This window comes from Oncorhynchus nerka, linkage group LG25 (assembly GCF_034236695.1).
Source record: "Oncorhynchus nerka isolate Pitt River linkage group LG25, Oner_Uvic_2.0, whole genome shotgun sequence".
Classification (NCBI taxonomy): domain Eukaryota; kingdom Metazoa; phylum Chordata; class Actinopteri; order Salmoniformes; family Salmonidae; genus Oncorhynchus; species Oncorhynchus nerka.
Window position 1 is genome coordinate 48,731,798 of NC_088420.1, and position 21,507 is coordinate 48,753,304.

The window sequence follows — 21,507 nt, forward strand, 5'->3', positions numbered from 1 at the left end:
TACACCTCAGACGGGAGGTGATTGGTTGCTGATGTTAGCGCAATAACTGTTAGCGCCTCAGTGGTTGTTCACAGGGGTCAATGTACACGGTAGCTGCATATTCACTCATCATAATTAGTAGCCTATATGAACATAAACATTGATATATAACCGTTATATACACATATAACAATGAATAGAAATATTTAATTTCCTAACTGTTTGGGGGCCTGATGGGTTTTTTAGACTGCAGATTGCGCAGCGCGCAGCAATTCTGACCCTCGTGAACAAGCCGAGGTTATATAGTCTCGCGATCTATCACCTTAGTTGCTCAACAGTCAAAACAAGGGATTACACTTAGGCCTGTTTTAGTGGCTGTCCGGGGAACATGGCTGTCACTATTACTGTAATCAGTCGGTCACCAATCTAGCAAAAGTATTTATTAGGAATTTGTTTACTTTCGCTTTCGGATAAAACTCAGACAACAATGAATCCCAAGAGGTAAGTAGCGCCATGCTATAGTTAGCGGGCTACTTCAGGCAGCGGAGGTAACGAGATGTAACTTAACGTGGGCGTAATTTTATCCTGCCAACTAACGTTAACGCTAGCTACAAGTTTACTGGTTAAAACTGTTTGATATCGAGCTAGCAGTTTGTTTGTCTAAACTGTCTTCATTGCTTACTAGCATGAGTCATAACCTAGCGGTCAAACATGGAAATTGTTCCAATTGTTTTTTTTCATTCATTTGGGGATTTTAGAACCACTTCAAACAAGGTATGCTTGTTTTTCATGTAACGTTAGCTATAGTAGGTTTTCCTTGGCGTGACGTTTTGATAACCGTAAAACTCTCTCAGACAAGGTGACTTTATATTCGGCTTTATTTTCTCTGATTCGGAAATTCTAATTAGCATCAAAGTAGACATACAAGACTATAGCCCTTGATCATGACTCGTGGTTCCATACACATGAGTCATTGGTTGAAGGCGTCTTGTAAGGGGGGTTGGTTCGTTAAGCGCCACGACGCCCGGTCTGTACAGTAACACGCAGCGCTTTCGGTGCTGTTTTGGAAACATAAAGACCTCGGTGAGAAAAATATTTATTTGTTTAAGTTTAGATTGATACGTACTTTTTTTTATATGGTTAGTGTTCCCAAACGGCCATATTTATATGTTACATCGCTTGTTTACGGAAATCAGTCAGAAGGACCGAGGGTGTACTAACGTTACCTGTTTTAATTAGCCACAAACTTGTTGTCACTGATAAATACTGCCGGCTGTAACTGTTAAAACATCGTACAGTAAGTGTGTATTTTGCATTTGTGAAATTATTTTGATGTGTTATGAAAGAGTGATCAATGTTTCAAGGACCGTACCGCGAGTCAATCTAATCACGTTTAGATGGAGTATTTGGCTGTTCTTGCTTCCAGAACCAATTCGCCATTTAAATAGAACATGTAACTTGGACGAAGGAGTAACATTATTTTCCTTTAGTCGAATATTGGGCTAGCAAGACTACAAATCCCTGCAAGCTCCTGCACTTAATAGTTGACACATCTGAGGTTCAGTCTAGCTAGCTAGCCAGACATGTCACATCAATGTTTTCAGTTACCCATTTAGCTACCTCTACTCAAGTTATTCCACGTCTAGCTAGCTAGCTAACAAACAATGGGCCCATCTAGCTAGCTTGGTGGTGGTACTACCACAAGCTTGTTATTTTTAGTCAAGTGTAACTTGGCTAGATAGAGAGTAAGTTTGTTACGTTTGCCAATAAATGTTTTGGATGTTATCTAGCGTTCCATTATAAATGATTAAATTTCTTCAACTAATGTGAAGAGAACAACAAACGTTTGTTTTCTTATTAACAGGACGTCATGAGTGCTGATGGTGGCATAGTCCCTATTGACACCTCTAACTACTTACCTGTGATGGCTGAATGTCCACATTTAGATGACAACTCAAGCGACACTGAGAACTGGGAAAGTAATCTTCACAGACACTCAAGGTAATAAACAGCTTTCATTAGGGAAGAGTACTGTATTGCTACTTACAAAATGAATTGTAGAACAAGGACGTCACTTTAGAAAGACTTCTGAATGTGCTTGATTGTTATTGACTGTTCAGCATTCAAGACAACTGTCTAGTACTATTTTATATACAGTGCCTTCAGAAAGTATTCACACTCCTTGACTTTTTCCACATTTCGTTGTTACAGCCTGAATTTAAAATTGATTACACTTTTACAAATGTATTAAAAATGAAAAACTGAAATGTCTTGAGTCAATAAGTATTCAACCTTTTTGTTATAATTCTAAATAAGTTCAGGATTAAGTATTTGAGTACTGAGTCACATAAGTTGCAAGGACTCACTCTGTGTTCAATAATAGTGTTTCAATTTAATTTATTTTTTATTTACAATGTTGGCAGGACGAAAACAAATTCTTGTTTAAATGACGGCTTACCGGGGAACAGTGGGTCAACTGCCTTGTTCAGGGGCAGAACGACAGATTTTACATTGTCAGCTCAGGGATTCAATACAGCAACCTTTGGCCCAACGCTTTGACCACTGCCTCCCCCGCCACCCCAGTTTAACATAATGTGTGGATGAAAACCTAATTGCTGTACCACACATTCGATTTTCTGTAAGGTCCCTCAGTTGACCAGTGCATTTCAAACAGATTCAACCACAAAGACCAGGGAGGTTCTCCAATGCCTCAGTAAAAATACCCAATGCCTGGGTAAAAATAGAAAAAAAAGCAGACATTGAATATCCCTTTGCGCATGGTGATGTTATTAATTCCACTTTGAATGGTGCATCAATACACCCAGTCACTACAAAGATACAGGCATCCTTCCTAACTGTTTCCGGAGAGGGAGGAAACCACTCAGGGATTTCACTGAGGCCAATAGTGACTTTAAAACAGACTTTAACGGCTGTGATAGGGGAGAACTGAGGATGGCTCAGTTACTCCACAATACTAACTTAATTGACAGAGTGAAAAGGAAGCCTGTACAGAATACAAATTTCCAAAACATGCATCCTGTTTGCAACAAAGCACTAAAGTAATACTGCAAAGAATGTGACGAAGCAATTCACTTTTTGTCGTGAATATATAGTGTTTGGTGCAAATATAACACATTACTGAGTACCACTCTCTATATTTAAGTATAGTGGTGACTACATCAGGTTATGAGTACGCTTGTAATCGTTAAGGGCTGTGGAGTTTTTCAGGATAAAAAATAAACCCACTTGAGCTAAGCACAGGCGACTCTTGCTTGACGCCCAAAACACATTGAAACGGCTGTGCATACGTACACACCACCTCATTATTGTAGTCCTACCAAGACTAATATTGCGTTCTAGAGAGGACTGGCATGAAGCATTGTATTTGCTTATCAACGTTTTGAATGTAGAATGTACTAGGAACTAGAATATTTCTGCCGTGCGCCGCTTTGACAGATCCCATGTGGCGCACTCTACGCTGAAAAGACTATTATTTTCTGTGTTATATAGCCCTATTGGATGAAACTATTATTACTAGAGATGTTGGTTAAGTAATTATCCAAGCATGTGCATTATTCCAGATGCCGATTCACAGTTTCCAAACTGCCCCCTGGTCATTTAAAAATTTTATGCTGGAAACCTGGAGGTTTTTATTCGATGTTCCGGTATTTGTATAGATGTTTCCATAAAATGTTTAAATTGAGGAAGTGCCATTATTTCAGTTATCAATGGAAGACATACTTCCTAACAAAAATGCCCCCCCCCCCCCCCCCTTCTGGTTTGTGGTGCTGAACAGTAGCTGCGCTTGATGCTTTTATGGCCCAGAAAGTGAACTTGCCATTTACAAAACATTTAGCGGGGATGCCCTGCTTTAAGATCTATTGCCTAGGACATCAACAGCCAGCTGTGGTTTTATTTTAAATAATCTATAGGTACAATAGGCCTATTTTTCTTGTTGCACATTTAGGCCTAATTAAACTGACTAATTTGGTAATAATCAACTTCAATTCACTGGCACTATGTAAAATAGCTTAGCCATACTCAGTGATAGCCTAATATATACTTTTAGTGAACTTACTAGGCATTGCAAGACAAGATATTGTGATATAGATGACCAAGATATAGCCTATGTGCACGGTTCCGACTATATGCCGGCACCTCCTTTTGCTAGCTTGCCTGCTCTTTCTTTTCTCAAAGAAAGGTGTGTTCAGTCTTTGGCCTGTTGCGTGTAGAATAGCTCAGCCTCCTCATTTGATAGCCTCTACTTTTAGTGAATTCACGAGCCATTGCAAGTCCCAAAATTGCGAGATGCAGCACTGCCTACAGTTCCTATGCCTGGCTGTACCCCCTTCCTACCTCCTTTCCTCACTAGCTTGCTCTTTCTTCTAAAGGCCTACAGCTTTTGATTTACCGATGCACGGTTCCGACTGTCTGCCTGGTGTCTACAACTACAGTTGAAGTCGGAAGTTTACATACACCTAGGTTGGAGCCATTAACTCGTCTTTCAACTACTCCACAAATTTCTTGTTAACAAACTATTGTTTTGGCAAGTCTGTTAGGACATCTACTTTGTGCATGACACAAGTAATTTTTCCAACAATTGTTTACAGACAGATTATTTCACTCATAATTCACTGTATCACAATTCCAGTGGGTCAGAAGTTTACATACACTAAGTTGACTGTGCCTTTAAATGGCTTGGGAAATTCCAGAAAAAGATGTCATGGCTTTAGAAGCTTCTGATCTAATTGTCTAATTGACATCATTTGAGTCAATTGGATGTGTACCTGTGGATGTATTTCAAGACCTACCTTCAGACTTCGTGCCTCTTTGCTTGACATCATGGGAAAATCAAAAGAAATCAGCCAAGACCTCAATTTCTTTTGTAGACCTTCACAAGTCTGGTTCATCCTTGGGAGCAATTTCCAAATGCCTGAAGGTACCACGTTCATCTGTACAAACAGTAGTACGCAAGTATGAACACCATGGGATCACGCAGCCGTCATACCGCTCAGGAAGGAGACGCGGTCTGTTTCCTAGAGTTGAACGTACTTTGGTGCAAAAAGTGAAAATCAATCCCAGAACAACAGCAAAGGACCTTGTGAAGATGCTGGAGGGAACCGGTACAAACGTATCTATATCCACAGTAAAACGAGTCCTAAATTGACATAATCTGAAAGGTCGCTCAGCAAGGAAGAAGCCACTGCCCCAAAACCACCATTAAAAAAAGCCAGACTACAGTTTGCAACTGCACATGGGGACAAATATGGTCTGATGATAGGAAAATGGAACTGTTTGGCCATAATGACCATCGTTATATTTGGAGGAAAATGGGGGAGACTTGCCATCCGAAGAACACCATCCCAACCGTGAAGCACGGGGGTGGCAGCATGTGTGGGTTTGCTTTGCTGCAGGAGGGACTGGTGCGCCTCACAAAATAGATGGCATCATGAGGATGGAAAATTATGTGGATATATTGAAGCAACATCTCAAGACATCAGTCAGGAAGTTGAAGCTTGGTTGCAAATGGGTCTTCCAAATGGACAATGACCCCAAGTATACTTCCAAAGTTGTGGCAAAATGGCTTAAGGACAACAAAGTCAAGGTATTGGAGTGGCCATCACAAAGCCCTGACCTCAATCCCATAGAAAAGTTTTGGGCAGATCTGGAAAAGCGTGTGCGAGCAAGGAGGCCCTCGAACCTGACTCTGGTACATCAGCTCTGTCAGGAGGAATGGGCCAAAATTCACCCAACTTATTGTGGGGATCTTGTGGAAGGCTACCCAAAACATTTTTACCCAATTTAAACAATGTAAAAGCAATGCTACCAAATACTAATTGAGTGTATGTAAACTTCTGACCCACTTGGAATGTGATGAAAGAAATTAAAGCTGAAATAAATCTCTAATCTGACATTTCACATTCTTAAAATAAAGTGGTGATTCTAACTGACGTAAGACAGGGAATTTTTACTAGGATTAAATGTCAGGAATTGTAAAACTGAGTTTAAATGTATTTGGCTAAGGTGTATGTAAACTTCCGACTTCATCTATATTCCTGGCTGTGCCCCCCCCCTTCCTCACTAGCTTTCTCTTTCTTTGCTGTGAAATAGGCTAATTCCAAAAACAAATTCTTGCATATGTCAACTACTCTACTCCTCCTTTGCAAAAATACGTAATCTAAGGATTTGAGTCGATTGTTTCAGGTGATAATAAAACATGTTTTGATTAGTTGTTTCTCCAACTTTCTAGCAAGTCAAGCTAGCTTGTACTGCAGCTAGCTAGCTCAATGCTAGGCTAGGTTGAAGATACCATTGTAGCTAGCAACCGCCACCTAAAACTATGATAAAGAACTTCATTACCATCATACTTGAAATGGAAGGCCACACTCATATAATTGGCTTAGCAGCCGATGTGTATTTTTTAACACTACTATTAAAATAGTTCTCACTTATAGGAATGGGTAATTGTTTACAAGTTGCTAGCTATCCCATAAAGCCATTACTGAAAACCACATCTATTTAATCCAGTTTGAAATAAGTCAAATGTGTTTTGTTTCAGGAATTTACTTGCAATCTGGAAATATTACAATGATCTATGAATGTGTTAATTTCTGGATTGTCAGAGCCCATGTTTCTCAAGTAGATGCGTATCGAATCGTCTTGAAAGGGAAAGATGCACAATAGGGGATTTTAATATGCGTCATTCTGTTACCAAGTCGGCAACAGAATGAATGCAACTGAATTGGCTAAAATGGGAATTAATAGTAGTCACAAAGCACAGCTCAATGTGTCCTATCATAGCTGACACCCCATTCTTTCTTCAGACATCTTTGAATGTTAATTTGGAGTAGCTATTTAAGAGTTTTTGGAAAACGTGGTCACAAACTGAGGAAGATTTTACCGTCATTCTGTTACCAAAATGTACATCTACACTGTTCTTTGAGTAAATGGGTAGTTGACGTGCCACAGCTTTTTCACTCCAATGTAATTTCATTTGTGAAAACTTTTATTGAATGGGTAAGAAGATACTGCTCTGTTTGGATCATCTGTAGACACATACAATGAATAAACATTTTATACATAATTTTTGTGCTAACACTAGCTAAGCGTTAGTGTTAGAGATTAGTGTTAAAGTTACATTTAGGAGTTAGGTTTAAGGGTTAGCTAAAAAAAAAGGTTAATGTTTAGGGGAATGGTTAGCAGAAATGCATAGTAGCTAAAAAGTAGTAAGTATTCGAACTCGCAGCTAGAAGTTTGCGTTATACGCCCACCCGACCAACCACCCTACTTTCATTTTTTGCCTTAAGTAACCACCTGTCTTACGTAACCATACCAAACGTAACATATCACACTAATTTGGGTATCCTGGATTTTCTTTTACTATGCTGTTTCTAGTCTAGTAGACCAGGATCACAACAGACAACGTGTCAAATGAGGGCTTTTTAGGGTGTGGCTATTCTGGTCCATCAGATAGTGTGTCAAAAAGACATAGGCTCAGATGCATATTGTGGACTGTTAATCATGTCATATACTTCCTTAAAGTGGTCGTTTGGGCTTTTGGCAAGGAAGCCCCTTGTCTACCTCCCCCAGAGTCAGATTAACTTGTTAATACTATTTTTGTCTCTGCGTCCAGTATGAAGGAAGTTAGTGGTTTTCCATAGAAGATGACAAGTGGAGATTACATTTTGAAAGCCCTTCATTTTCAATGGAGGGAAGCGAAGTGGTCGGGGGACCATTGGGTGACGTGAAGAAGCTTAACTTATACCACAAGTCTATTGACCAATCCAAACTCACTATATTTTCTATCCCCTACTGGATTGGCCGTTACCTCACTATTTAGCCTGCTTGCTAGCCCCCACAGGGGGGCGACGCTAGCATGGCTATCCGAATTATCATGTTCAAAGGAAACCCACAGTTGGAGGTAGTTTTGCGAGCCAATGCTAATTAACATTAGCCACCTAGCTAGAATTCGTAACATGTTTTTTGCAAATTCTAAACATATCATACAAATTGTGATTTGTAACATCATATGAAATGGGTGATGGATATCCACAAATTAATACATACCATATGAAATGTAACATACTATACTGAACAAAAATATTAAAACAATAATTTCAATGATTTTACAGAGTTTACAGTTCATACAAGGAAATCAGTCAATTGAAATAAATGAATTATGCACTAATCTATGGATTTCACATGACTGGGCAAGGGTGCAGGCATGGTGGGGCATAGGCCCACCCACTGGGGAGCCAGGCCCAGCCAATCAGAATGTTTTCCCCCACAAAAGGTCTTTATTACAGACAGAAATACTCAGTTTCATCAGCTGTCCGGGGGGCTGGTCTCTGACAATCGCACAGGTGAAGAAGCCAGATGTGGCGGTCCGGGGCTGGCGTGGTTACACGTGGTCTGCAGTTGTGAGGCCGGTTGGATGTACCGACAAATTCTCTAAAAGATGTTGGAGGCAGCTTCTGGTAGAGAAATTAACATTAAATTATCTGGCAACAGCTCTGGTGGACATTGCTGCAGTCAGCATGCCAATTGCACACTCCCTCAACTTGAGACATCTATGGCATTATGTGACAAAACTACACATTTTTAGTGGCCTTTTTTCCACCAGGACAAGGTGCACCTGTGTAATGATCATGCTGTTTAATTAGTCTTGATATGCCACATCTGTCAATTGGGTGGATTATTTTGGCAAAGGAGAAATGGTCACTAACAGGGATGAAACAAATTTGTAGAATACATTTGTGAGAAGTTTTTAGTGCATATAACATTTCTGGGATTTTTTAATTTCCACTCATGAAATATGGGACCAACACTTGTGTTTTTTAAAATATTTTTGTTCAGAATAAATTGAGTTTCCTGTATTTACGCACAGAATCATACAAAATTCTCTGAGACCAGGTTGCTGTAGTTGTAATCCTACCTCTGGATGGACTTCTCACTCCTGTGATTCTCAACCAAAGCCCTTATCTGGGGAATAACTCATTTATATGAATCTCTAGCTCAAATTAAATGTTTATTAATATCAACAAACAAAACACATTTTTAGCACATATTGGCATTGTAATCTACAGCCAAGTAAAACCGAAGTCAATTGGTGCTGTCATGTTCATCATTCGCAAATCAGCAATTTTATTTAATCAACCAAGCAATTCTGCTGAAGACAATCGTGTCGAGTCGGAAAAGGCTATATAAGGACACGCCTTACGCCCAAACCTTTATTTCATTTTAGAATTCATCACAATTGGGTTAAGGTAAGGGTCCGTTTTAGGTTTTTGCTAGTGGGTTTAAGCGTCAACTGTGTCCTTCTAGTCTTCCCCTGTCGAGTCAGGCGATATCAGGACAGTAGACTGGGAGGTCGCACTACGTCAGAAGGGCTGCTCTGTGAGTCTGATTCAGTGTCGTGGAAAAAAAGCGCACAGCCATTCATTTCTACGGGTCTCCCTGTCTGAACTGAATGACTGGTCCTCGCTCTTTTTCTTCTTTTTTGTTCCAATTGGGGCGATCGAGGCTTTCGAAAGATAATTTTACAGCTAGCAAGCCGAACAGTCTACGAAATAATGCTGAAGTTCGAAAGTAATGCCCAAGGATGCTGAACCGGCTGGCAAGGCTGCATTGTTCGGAGGAGCCCAAGTCCTTTGTGCTTTCATTCCTCAGCTCATCCCGTGCTGCTTTGTCTTTCATTTGCCGTGCGATACAAACGGGTAAGTCTGCGAAGCATCCTATCCATTGCATTTATTATAGCATATGTTGATTACCTATGTTTTTGTAAATATTTATTTCAACGGTCGGCTTTTTGTGGCTTTCCCCACGCATTCTTATGAATGGCAAGAGGAAAAGAACCAAGACTACGGGTCTTGTTAAAATGAAGTGTGTCCTTTCATTGGGTTTGCCGATCAGAACGCATAATAGGGTTTACCTTTTGTGGAGGGTTAAACTCCCGACACTAGCGTGCATTCTCTCTGTTTTAATATCATAGGGAAAGTGTCAGCAGTGCTCTAAATTATTGATGGGACCCTTTTCTTTAAGGAACGGGACTCAATGCTGCAGACTCTTATAACACCAGTTCATCTATGCTTTGCCTCCATTCTCACAGTCATAGTAATGGTCTTAAAATGACTAAACATAACATTAAACATCGCAATTTGCATTTGATCATTTCGTGGAAATCAATGCCTTTTCCAAGAGGTTATGTGAGGTAATAGCGGCAGCCATTGAGTTGATATGTGGATGGATATAGCTTTGCATTTCTGCCTGCATGAAAGATGAGATGAGCTCTATCGCTTTCGCTGACCCTTTGTTTGTTAATCCTGCCAGATTTGCCTCATTCATGCACTGGGGGAAGATTTGTTATATACATTTAAAATAAAAATCTGGTCACCAAACTTTTCCCGTTTTGACATTCTACTTTATATTCAGAATTGCAGTTATGCTAAAGGAACCAAAATATTGTAGAATAGAAAGAGGGATTGATACTGCTGTTTCCACACCTGAATTTCTGCTGAGTGCAATGGGGGCATCACTCCATAACTAGTGCTGATTCTACATTCAAGCTCTTAATCACATTCCCCAACCTGATGAGCATCATTTCTCTATTGAAGAGTTTCTCTTTTTGAGAGAAACTCATATGAGCCTGTAGAGCAATTGTTTGCTCCATGTCAAGAACTGTCTTTCGATAAAACCTATTGAAAAAGGCTCTTATGAAGTCCACAAGTCATGTGAGGACACACGGGATGTACATTTAGTCCTGTCATTGTTGTTTTTATTTACATGGCTGAAGGTCTCATAGCAGTACAGAATTCAATGCAGGTGCAGTAACAAGGACAAGCTGCACAAAGATCAGAGGACCCACATACTGTAGGGCAGGCCTGGCGGTCCCTGACCTGCATACAATATGATTAGATCTTCCCGTTTCTGGACCAGTCATTAGCATCCATTCAGTTGCTGTCGAAATGTAGACAATTATTTGTTTCAGTAAGCGTAAACACTATGAATAAGATATTGCAATCAGCCCAATCTTTCCACATCCTTTACATTTATATTTATTTACGACATGTCTGCTGAAATGAAGTTGTCCACATGTAGTGGAATGACTTAGATTTTTCCTACTCAGTCAGTGAGCCATCTCTCTCACTCTCTGCGACTTCATCAGTGGAGGTGGCGCCTCAGTTAGACATTGTTAACGGTTGAATATTTCTATCGGGAGCTAGAATGTGGATGGATGTCGTCCATTTGAGGGGCTACAAAGGCAGCTTCTCTAGAGCTCTCCCGTCTTTGAGTTCCTCTTTTGTGCTGCTCTCTCCAGTCCATTCACTTTGGCCTCATCATATTTGATCATCACTTCCCTCGGGAGGGACACGCTCTTTATTAGGGAGACCTGCTGCATGGCACGTTGGTCAGACTAGACAGACCAGACAGTGTGAGCGAGCTTTCAGAGGTAAAGTGGCTGCCGCAGATAACATAACAGCTCTCGTGGATGCATTCGGCTTCTCTGCCTGTCTCAATGGGATGACCAGTTTCTCCAGTTTCCCTACAGATGGGCTCTTTTGCGATGGATAATAGTGCTATTATCCTGTGGAAGTATTTAAAAAAAAAAAAAATGATTTCAAGGTGTTTGCTCCATCAGTGTAATATTTCATATTTTACCAATGCCACTACAAGAGGAGTAATAGTCCTATTTATGTGTTCTTTCACTCCCTAATGGGTTTCTCAAAGTATAGGGCTGCAAGCAGTAGTGTTGTATTGGCCATCTTTCTACAGCAGTCGGCGCTGCTATTTTTTCTCTCACAGAGGGTTCATATGAGTTTACTGCAGGCTTTTACCCACTTCTCTGCAGAGAAGCATACAAAAGACTCCCTTTCCCCCTCTGTGCTCGTGTGTGTCTGACTGTGGATGTGTGTGGTGTGCTCCTCTCAGTGCCCAGCCCCGCGTCCCAGTCCCTCAACTAGAGGCCGACCTGGTCAACATGAACCTGCATGGCGCCAGTGGAGGCCTCGAACGCTGCAGGGACAGTGATCGCCGGAGGTCTAGCGACCGCTCCCGAGACTCCTCCCACGAGAGGGGCGAGGGTCAGCTGACCCCTTGCATCAGGAACGTCACCTCGCCCACCCGACAGCACAACAGCGGTGAGTACTCCATTACTGCTTTGAGACCACACAGGGTGCTTGATGCAACTCTGGCATAACAAGGCTTTCTCATGCCTCTGGTACAGCTGTGAGATTGAGTCCCTTTCTAACTACTTAAAAGCAGTGACTGAATCAGAGCTCTCAGAAATGTGGTTTCATCGTGTTGAAATAGCCTTAAAGCCTCACCCGGAGGCGGAGCCAGGTAGTCATACTACTCCCACTGTCTGTACCCACTCAGGGAATTAAGCCAATAACTAAACTGAATTTTTAAATTGCTACAGTAAGAGTTGAATAGTAGTCTTGAAAGGAAAGCATTTTGACTCTTGCGAAAGCTTTCAATTACTTGACCAGCGTTAACAATGTCCCTTTTCATCCAGTGTGATGACACAGCAGTGTTGGCACCTTTTAATTACAGTACTCTGCCTGTCTGTGTCTCCCAGATCGTGAGCGGTGTGAGGGTGGTTCCTCCTCCAGGTCGTCGAGTCCTCGGCCCCCCAGGGCCTTAATCTCCGTGGGGCCCAGCTGCATCGCAGCGAGCAGGAGCAGCCTTTTCAGTACTGAGACCCACTGTAAGAGTCTGGGCCATGGACACGTGCACGGTCCCTGTGACCACCTCTATGTCTATGAGAACGCAAAGGAGGGGACGCGCACATTACGGACCGCCGAGAGGGTCACTCTGATAGTGGACAACACCCGCTTCCTGGTGGACCCAGCCATCTTCACCGCCCAGCCTAACACCATGCTGGGAAGGTATAAAGCATACTATTGTATCACCACAAATTAAAGTGACATCTAAAGGGATATTAAAACAAATTAATTTCAATCCGAATGTTTTCTTCTCTCATAGAATGTTTGGTTCCGGGAGAGAATACAATTTCACTAGGCCCAATGACAAAGGAGAGTTTGAGGTGGCAGATGGAATCAGCTCAACGGTTTTTAGAGCCATCCTGGTAAGACACTCACTGGCTTTATAATAAGATCTCATTCACGTTTGATAATGTCATTGTTTTTCACCTAATGTACCCAGAGACAGGTTGGTATTGACGAAGTGAAGGATTACGCTGCTGCGTCATTAATCTTCATGACTGGAATGGGAAAGGCATTCTCTCACAGATTCTATATCCATCCCCTATTTATTTTATTAGGAAGAAGAATAGGCATTCAGGTCAGAACACCATCTATCTAAAACAAAGACCTTGATTATTGCACCAAAATAAAGGGATACTTTGGGATTTTGATGATGCCCTTTATCTACTTCCCCATAGTCAGTTGAACTCGTGGATACCATATTTACGTCTCTGTGTCCAGTATGAAGGATGTTAAGAGGTACACTACATGACCAAACGTATGTGGACACCTGCTTGTTGAACATTTCAAAATCATGGGTATTACTATGGGGTTGGTCCCTCCTTTGCTGCTATAATAGCCTCTACTTTTCTGAGAAGGCTTTCCATTAGATGTTGGAACATTGCTGCGGGGACTTGCTTCCAATCAGCCACAAGAGTATTAGTGATGTTGAGTGATTAGGCCTGGTTTGCAGTCAGTATTCCAATTAATCCCAAAGGTGTTCGATGGGGTTGAGGTCAGGGCTCTGTGCAGGCTAGTCAAGTTCTTTCACACTGATCTCGACAAGCCATTTCTCTATGGACCTCGCTTTGTGCACGGGACATTGTCATGCTGAAAGAGGAAAGGGCATTCCTCAAACCGTTGCCACAAAGTTGGAAGCACAGAATCGTCTAGAATGTACTTCAATGCTGTAGCGTTAAGATTTCCCTTCACTGCAACTAATAGGCCTAGCCCGACCCATACAAAATAGTCACAGACTATTATTCCTTCTCCACCGAACTTTACAGTTGGCACTATGCATTGGGGCAGGTAGTGTTCTCCTGCCATCTGCCAAACCCAGATTTGGAGTAAGTCAATGCAGCTGGTGGCTACACCAGATTCTAAGTACTGCAGTGCATCTCCTCCTCATGGACTGCACCAGATTTGCCAGTTGCTGTGAGATGTTACCCCACTCTTCCACCAAGGCACCTGCAAGTTCCTGGACATTCCTGGTGGATGGAATGTCAGTGTTGTCAATGTCAGTGCCCTAGCCCTCACCCTCCGATCCAACAGGTCCCAGACGTGCTCACTGGGATTGAGATCCGGTCTCCTCACTGGCCATGGCAGAACACTGACATTCCTGTCTTGCAGGAAATCACAAACAGAACGAACAGTATGGCTGGTGGCATTGTCATGCTGGAGGGTCATGTCAGGATGAGCCTGCAGGAAGGGAGGAGGATGTCTTCCCTGTAATGCACAGCGTTGAGATTGCCTGCAATGACAACGGGCTCAGTCCGATGATGCTGTTACACACCGCCCCAGACCATGACGGACCCTCCACCTCGAAATCGATCCCGCTCCAGAGTACAGGCCTCGGTGTAACGCTCATTTCTTCTACGATAAACGCGAATCCGACCGTCAACCATGGTGAGACAAAACCACGACTCGTCCGTGAAGAGCACTTTTTACCAGTCCTGTCTGAAGGTGTGTGTGTATATATATATATATATATATATATATATACTGCTCAAAGAAATAAAGGGAACACTAAAATAACATCCTAGATCTGAATGAAATATTCTTATTAAATACTTTTTTCTTAGTTGAATGTGCTGACAACTAAATCACACACAAATGATCAATGGAAATCAAATTTATCAACCCATGGAGGTCTGGATTTGGAGTCACACTCAAAATTAAAGTGGAAAACCACACTACAGGCTGATCCAACTTTGATGTAATGTCCTTAAAAGAAGTCAAAATGAGGCTCAGTAGTGTGTGGCCTCCACGTGCCTGTATGACCTCCCTACAACGCCTGGGCATGCTCCTGATGAGGTGGCGGATGGTCTCCTGAGGGATCTCCTCCCAGACCTGGACTAAAGCATCCGCCAACTCCTGGACAGTCTGGTGCAACGTGGCGTTGGTGGATGGAGCGAGACATGATGTCCCAGATGTGCTCAATTAGATTCAGGTCTGGGGAACGGGCGGGCCAGTCCATAGCATCAATGCCTTTCTCTTGCAGGAACTGCCACATGAGGTCTAGCATTGTCTTGCATTAGGAGGAACCCAGGGCCAACCGCACCAGCATATGGTCTCACAAGGGGTCTGAGGATCTCATCTCGGTACCTAATGGCAGTCAGGCTACCTCTGGCGAGCACATGGAGGGCTGTGCGGCCCCCCAAAGAAATGTGTATATATATATGACTGACCCACCGCCAAACCGGTCCTGCTGGAGGATGTTGCAGGCAGCAGAACGTTCTCCACAGCGTCTCCAGACTGTCACGTCTGTCACGTGTGCTCAGTGTGAACCTGCTTTCATCTGTGAAGAGCACAGGGCGCTAGTGGCGAATTTGCCAATCTTGGTGTTCTCTGGCAAATGCCAAACGTCCTGCACGGTGTTGGGCTGTAGGCACAACCCCCACCTGTGGACGTCGGGCCCTCATACCACCCTCATGGAGTCTGTTTCTGACTGTTTGAGCAGAGGCATGCACATTTGTGGCCTGCTGGAGGTCATTTTGCAGGGCTCTGGCAGTGCTCCTCCTTGCACAAAGGCGGAGGTAGTGGTCCTGCTGCTGGGTTGTTGCTCTCCTACGGCCTCCTCCACGTCTCCTGATGTACTGGCCTGTCTCCTGGTAGCGCCTCCATGCTCTGGACACTACACTGACAGACACAGCAAACCTTCTTGCCACAGCTCGCATTGATGTGCCATCCTGGATGAGCTGCACTACCTGAGCCACTTGTGTGGGTTGTAGACTCCGTCTCATGCTACCACTAGAGTGAAAGCACCGCCAGCATTCAAAAGTGACCAAAACATCAGCCAGGAAGCATAGGAACTGAGAAGTGGTCTGTGGTCACCACCTGCAGAACCACTCCTTTATTGGGGGTGTCTTGCTAATTGCCTATAATTTCCCCCTGTTGTCTATTCCATTTGCACAACAGCATGTGGAAATTATTGTCAGTCAGTGTTGCTTCCTAAATTGACAGTTCGATTTTACAGAAGTGTGATTGACTTGGAGTTGCGTTTAAGTGTTCCCTTTATTTTTTTGAGCAGTGTATATATATATATATATGTAGTTTCGTGAGCCAATGCTAACTAGCGTTAGCGCAATGACTGGAAGTCATGCTAGCAGATACCAATAGACTTTCAGTCATTGCGCTAATGCTAGATAACTATTCCGCTGGTGATAGTTATCAATTTCCTTCAAACTGCACGCAGAGACATACACATTTTATCTATGAGTTCATCTGACTCTGGGGAAGTAGATAAAGGGCCTCATTGCCAAAATCCTGAACTATCTCAATGTATTTATTAAATTATGTTGTGGAGTTATGGCCACAGATTTTTGGAGTGGCCATATGTATAGGGGTCAATATATTGTTTTCTGTTAGCACATTATTGCGGCATCACTTTCTTATTATTCAAACACTTGTATTGCGTTGGTATGCAATTACTGTCAAGTGATACGTTGACAAGTAAACTCGTTTACAAACATCTCCGCGGTTATCCATCCGACATTGTGTATTTTTGGGGAAGTGTGGAAATGCTGGGCAGATAATCTGTGAAGTGTTACGTAAAGCAGATTTTCAGGGATCAGAGCTACTAATACTGTACAACATGCTAGTGCTTTCATTTTTGTGTCCGTTTGCCCCGGTATTCCACTTAAGTCTCCAGAGACACAGGGCAGGAGAACAACCAGGTAATTGCATCTGTTTTTTGCGTGTATCATAAGGTTTCTGGGCTTTATTACAGTATCAGGGGCAGCTCTCTGCGTGCCTCCGAGGTAGTACTGTGTTCTAGCGTGCCAGAGTAGCAATTTCACATCTGTATGGGGAAGAGACATGCTAATGTAGATAGTCAGGACTCGGGGTTGCTGCAAGCACTTCTGTGTTTGATTTCAATGCTTACCTTGAATTTTCAGTATTGAATGTCTCGTAGTACCGATCCGTTCTGTGATTGTGAAGAGCTCTTCTATCAAAGGCGACCCGACCATAATAGCAGGGAAAGAAAAAAACATGGCTGGCAGCATTAGCATTTAGGGCACAGAGCAAGCTAACAGCCGTTTACGACGCTGTCTTGTGAATAGCTGCGCGTCGCTGCTGCTGCCTCGATACCTTTTATTTTCATCATTATACTTGAACTCTGTCAATATTACACTGGCTGTAAATAGCTCGGGGGGGGGGGGTTGTGTGACGTCGCTGACATTTGCTGTTGTCGGAAGGCTCTGTTCTGTGTGCGCAGACCAGCCTCAGTAATGGCTGCCTGTTTTGTTTTTCCTGTGTGACTTTTAAATGGCAGGATTACTACAAATCTGGGATAATCTGCTGTCCTGATGGGATCCCCATTCCTGAGTTGAGAGAAGCATGTGACTACCTCTGCATCTCCTTTGACTACAGCACCATCAAGTGTAGAGACCTCAGTGAGTGTGTATATATTGTATGATGCCCTCTTTCCCCCTCATTGCTGTAAATTGATAATGGGTTATTACATTTTAGGCAGAATATTCCTGTAATATTTCATGCCATATCATTCTGTATTAGCTGCAATATTTAGCCTGTGTTCAGTGTCGTGAGGTTGTTGATATGATGCACAGCTCTGAAACCAGGTCAATATTAGCCTACAGATTTGATGCAACTCAGATGATCGCAGGTTTCCACAATGTGGGTCACTGACTGCTGTAGCCATTGATTGACATTGTTTGAAATGTGGATGAGTGCCTAGTTTAGTTGACTTGCTGTGTGTGTGAACATGTACAGTGCAATCGGAACGTATTCAGAGCCCTTCCCTTTTTTTAAATGTTACCTTACAGCCGCATTCCAAAATGGATAAATAGAATTTATCAATCTACACACAATACCGCATAATGACAAAGGTAAAATGGTTATTTGATTTTTTTTGTAAATGTATTACAAATATATATTTTTTTATTTACATAAGAAATAAGGTATGTTTAAGTATTCAGACCCTTTGCTATGAGAATCAAAATTGAGCTCGGGTGCATCCTGTTTCATTGATCATCCTTGATGTTTCTACAACTTGATTGGAGTCCACCTGTGGTAAATTAAATTGATTGGACATCATTTGGAATGGCACACAACTGTCTATATTAAGGTCCCACAGTTGATAGTGCATGTCAGAGCAAAAACCAAGCCATGAGGTCGAACGAATTGTCCGTAGAGCTCCGAGACAGGATTGATCTGGGAAAGGGTACCAAAACATTTATGCCGCATTGAAGGTACTCAAGGACACTGTGCCCTCCATTCATAAATGGAAGAAGTTTGGAACCACCAAGACTCTCCCACCGCTGGCCGCCCAGCCAAACTAGCAATCCGGGGAGAAGCGCATTGGCCAGGGAGGTGACCAAGAACCCGATGGTCACTTTGACAGAGCTCCTGTGTGGACATGGGAGAACCTTCCAGAAGAACAACCATGTCTGCAGTACTCCACTGATCAGGCCTTTCTGGTAGAGTGGCCAGAAGGAAGCCACTCATCAGTAAAAGGCACATGACAGCCCGCTTGGAGTTTGCCAAGGCACCTAAAGGACTCAGACCATGAGAAACAAGATTCTCTGGTCTGATGAAAGCAAGGTTGAACTCTTTGGCCTGAATGCCAAATGTCACATCTGGAGGAAACCTGGCACCATCCCTACAGTGAAGCGTGGTGGCAGCATCATGCTGTGGGGATGTTTTTCAGCAGCAGGGACTGAGTGACTAGTCAAGATTGAGGGAAAGATGAACAGAGCAAAGTAGATCCTTGATGAAAACCTGCTCCAGAGCACTCCGGACCTCAGACTGGGGCGACGGTTCACTGTCCAACAGGACAACGATCATAAACACATAGCCGAGCAACGCAGGAGTGGCTTCGGGACAACATCTCTGGAGAGACCTGAAAGTAGCTGTGCAGCGACGCTCCCCATCCAACCTGACAGAGGTTGATAGGATCTGCAGAGAAGAATGGGAGAAACTCTCCAAATACAGGAGTGCCAAGCTTGTAGTCATACCCAAGAAGACTCTAGGTAGTAATCACTGCCAAAGGTGCTGCAACAAAGTACTGAGTAAAGGGTCTGAATACTTCAATTCTTTAGCAAATGTATTAACAAAAATAAACTGTTTGCTTTTTTCAGTATGGGGTCGTGTGTGTGTAGATGGATGAGGGACATATTTGAAATAAAGCTTTTACGTAACAATGTGGGAAAGGTAAAGGGGTCTGAATACTTTCCGAACACACTTTACATTTCAGCACGAGAACTATGATGCACTTTTCATGACCTTGTCCCACTGACACCACCCACTCCTATCTTCTAGGTGCACTCATGCACGAGCTGTCCAACGATGGAGCGAGGCGTCAGTTTGAGTTCTACTTGGAGGAGATGGTGGTGCCGCTGATGGTCGCCAGCGCCCAGAACGGAGAGAGGGAGTGTCACGTGGTGGTCCTGACTGACGACGACGTGGTGGACTGGGACGAGGAGTACCCTCCGCAGATGGGAGAGGAGTATTCACAGAGTGAGTTAGGTCATTCGCCTCACTGGCTCTGTTGATATAGTATATGTGGAATACTGTACAAGCAAGCCATTTCAACAATCATCCATAAGTAGTTTATATCCTTGTGTAAAGAATTGCCCTTGGCTGGTATGTGTATCCCTAATGTTAAAGGCCCAGTGCGTCAGTTCTGGACAAGTTACTTACTGGTTTTTCCTTAAAATGGTCAAAAGGTTTTATCAGCTGTTATATGATACAAACCCTGGAAATTAAGAATGAGTGCACTAGGCTTTTAAATCCAACACCTAATAGTTATGTATTGCTGAATGTCTGTGCAGTTTCTTGTAATATGTATGACTTATTTTTATTTACAGTTATATACAGCACAAAACTGTACAGATTCTTCAAGTACATAGAGAATCGAGACGTTGCCAAATCAGTATTAAAAGACAGAGGACTTAAGAAAATCAGACTTGGAATTGAAGGTATGCTGGATCACTGAATTTCCTTCCACAAAATGTCAATCAAGAAGTTTGCTTTCATGTCTTTACAATTTGATAACACTAAGTTCTTAAACCTGCATAGTAATCATGTAATTACCAGAACCACTCACTATTATGCAATCCTTATCTTATTGCTACATTACAGCATGTGTCAATGTTACTAGAAGAGTAGTAACTGTTATTATACAGGTATAAGAGCAACTCAATATCACCTAAAGGGTTACCTCAATTTGGTTAAAAAAATTAGACTACAGTTGATGTATAAATATAATACATGTATTTCGAAGTGTTTGAACAGAACATACGTCACTGTCTCTTTTTACCCTCCCAGGTTACCCCACCTACAAGGAGAAGGTGAAGAAGCGTCCCGGTGGCCGGCCAGAGGTCATCTACAACTATGTGCAGCGGCCCTTCATCCGCATGTCTTGGGAGAAGGAGGAGGGCAAGAGCCGCCATGTTGACTTCCAGTGTGTGAAGAGCAAGTCCATCACAAACCTAGCAGCCGCCGCTGCGGACATTCCCCAGGACCAGCTGGTCAACATGCACCCTGGCCCTCAGGTGGACGAACTGGACATCCAGCCTCAGCCAAGCTACCACTACGAGCCAGACCCAGACGCCCCCTCAGAGCACTGTAGTGACGAGCGAGTTTGACAGCAGAAACCAAATTGCCGTTGCAACTCTTGTGCAGCCTTAAGGCAAAAAAAAAAACTGGTATACATTGTCAACAGCCTGGGAAGGAATAGCAAAGCATTGCCTCCTTGTACTGTTAACTGACCAAAGGAGAATTTTTTTTTAAATCAAGAATATTTGAATCACAAACTTGTCTGTGGGTGTGGTGGTGCTGCTGTGTACAGTTACAGTACTGTAGTTCCTAAAGGGTTTGGTTTTATCCACTTCTGCTTGCTCTGCCTGTTGGTGCGGGTGAGACTGTTACTACAGTAGTTACCACCAGAGCACCTGGGGAGCCTCACTGATGCTTTGGCCTCAATAAAGATTTTTATTTAATAATGACTACTTGATTTGAGTATGTTTGCTTGTGCTGGAAAGGACCTAAGCTTACATGTTGTTCATTAGCTACTACTCAGTCAATGGTGCATAAAGAGCAAGACTAACATATTTGCACCTTGTCAGCCGGCTGTCATCAGCTGCTAAGTGTGGCAACCGTTTACTGTGTCTGAAGGGACCAGTATTGCATGAGCATTAAGCTGAACAAACTTTTCCAAAAAGGCTCAGTGGAATTCAGCAATGAGGCCCAGGTATATGGGCAACTCAGATTTCCTGGATACGAACCTCTGGTCATACCTGTTGTATATTACCTCCAATCCTTGTGCGTCTCCTGTTCTCTAGCTGACATTTTCTGCCACATG

The 21,507-nt window shown here is 42.8% G+C and overlaps 1 protein-coding gene across 5 annotated transcripts; it reads left to right on the forward strand.

Annotated features, from left to right (window-relative positions):
• Positions 1–299: 299 nt before the first annotated feature.
• Positions 300–21,151, forward strand: btbd10a (BTB (POZ) domain containing 10a). 5 transcript variants are annotated; one of them, XM_029634727.2, is made up of 9 exons: positions 300–480; positions 1,844–1,980; positions 11,908–12,116; positions 12,557–12,866; positions 12,964–13,066; positions 17,458–17,578; positions 19,464–19,661; positions 20,012–20,122; positions 20,472–21,151. In XM_029634727.2, the coding sequence occupies exons 2-9, from the start codon at positions 1,850–1,852 to the stop codon at positions 20,789–20,791; spliced, it is 1,503 nt and encodes a 500-aa protein (XP_029490587.2). In that variant the 5' UTR covers positions 300–480; positions 1,844–1,849; the 3' UTR covers positions 20,792–21,151. The 5 variants fall into 5 exon arrangements, with proteins under 5 accessions (XP_029490587.2, XP_029490591.1, XP_029490588.2 ...); XM_029634728.2 differs by lacking the exon at positions 300–480 and adding an exon at positions 970–1,062; XM_029634729.2 differs by lacking the exon at positions 300–480 and adding an exon at positions 1,186–1,276.
• The last annotated feature ends 356 nt before the right edge of the window (positions 21,152–21,507 follow it).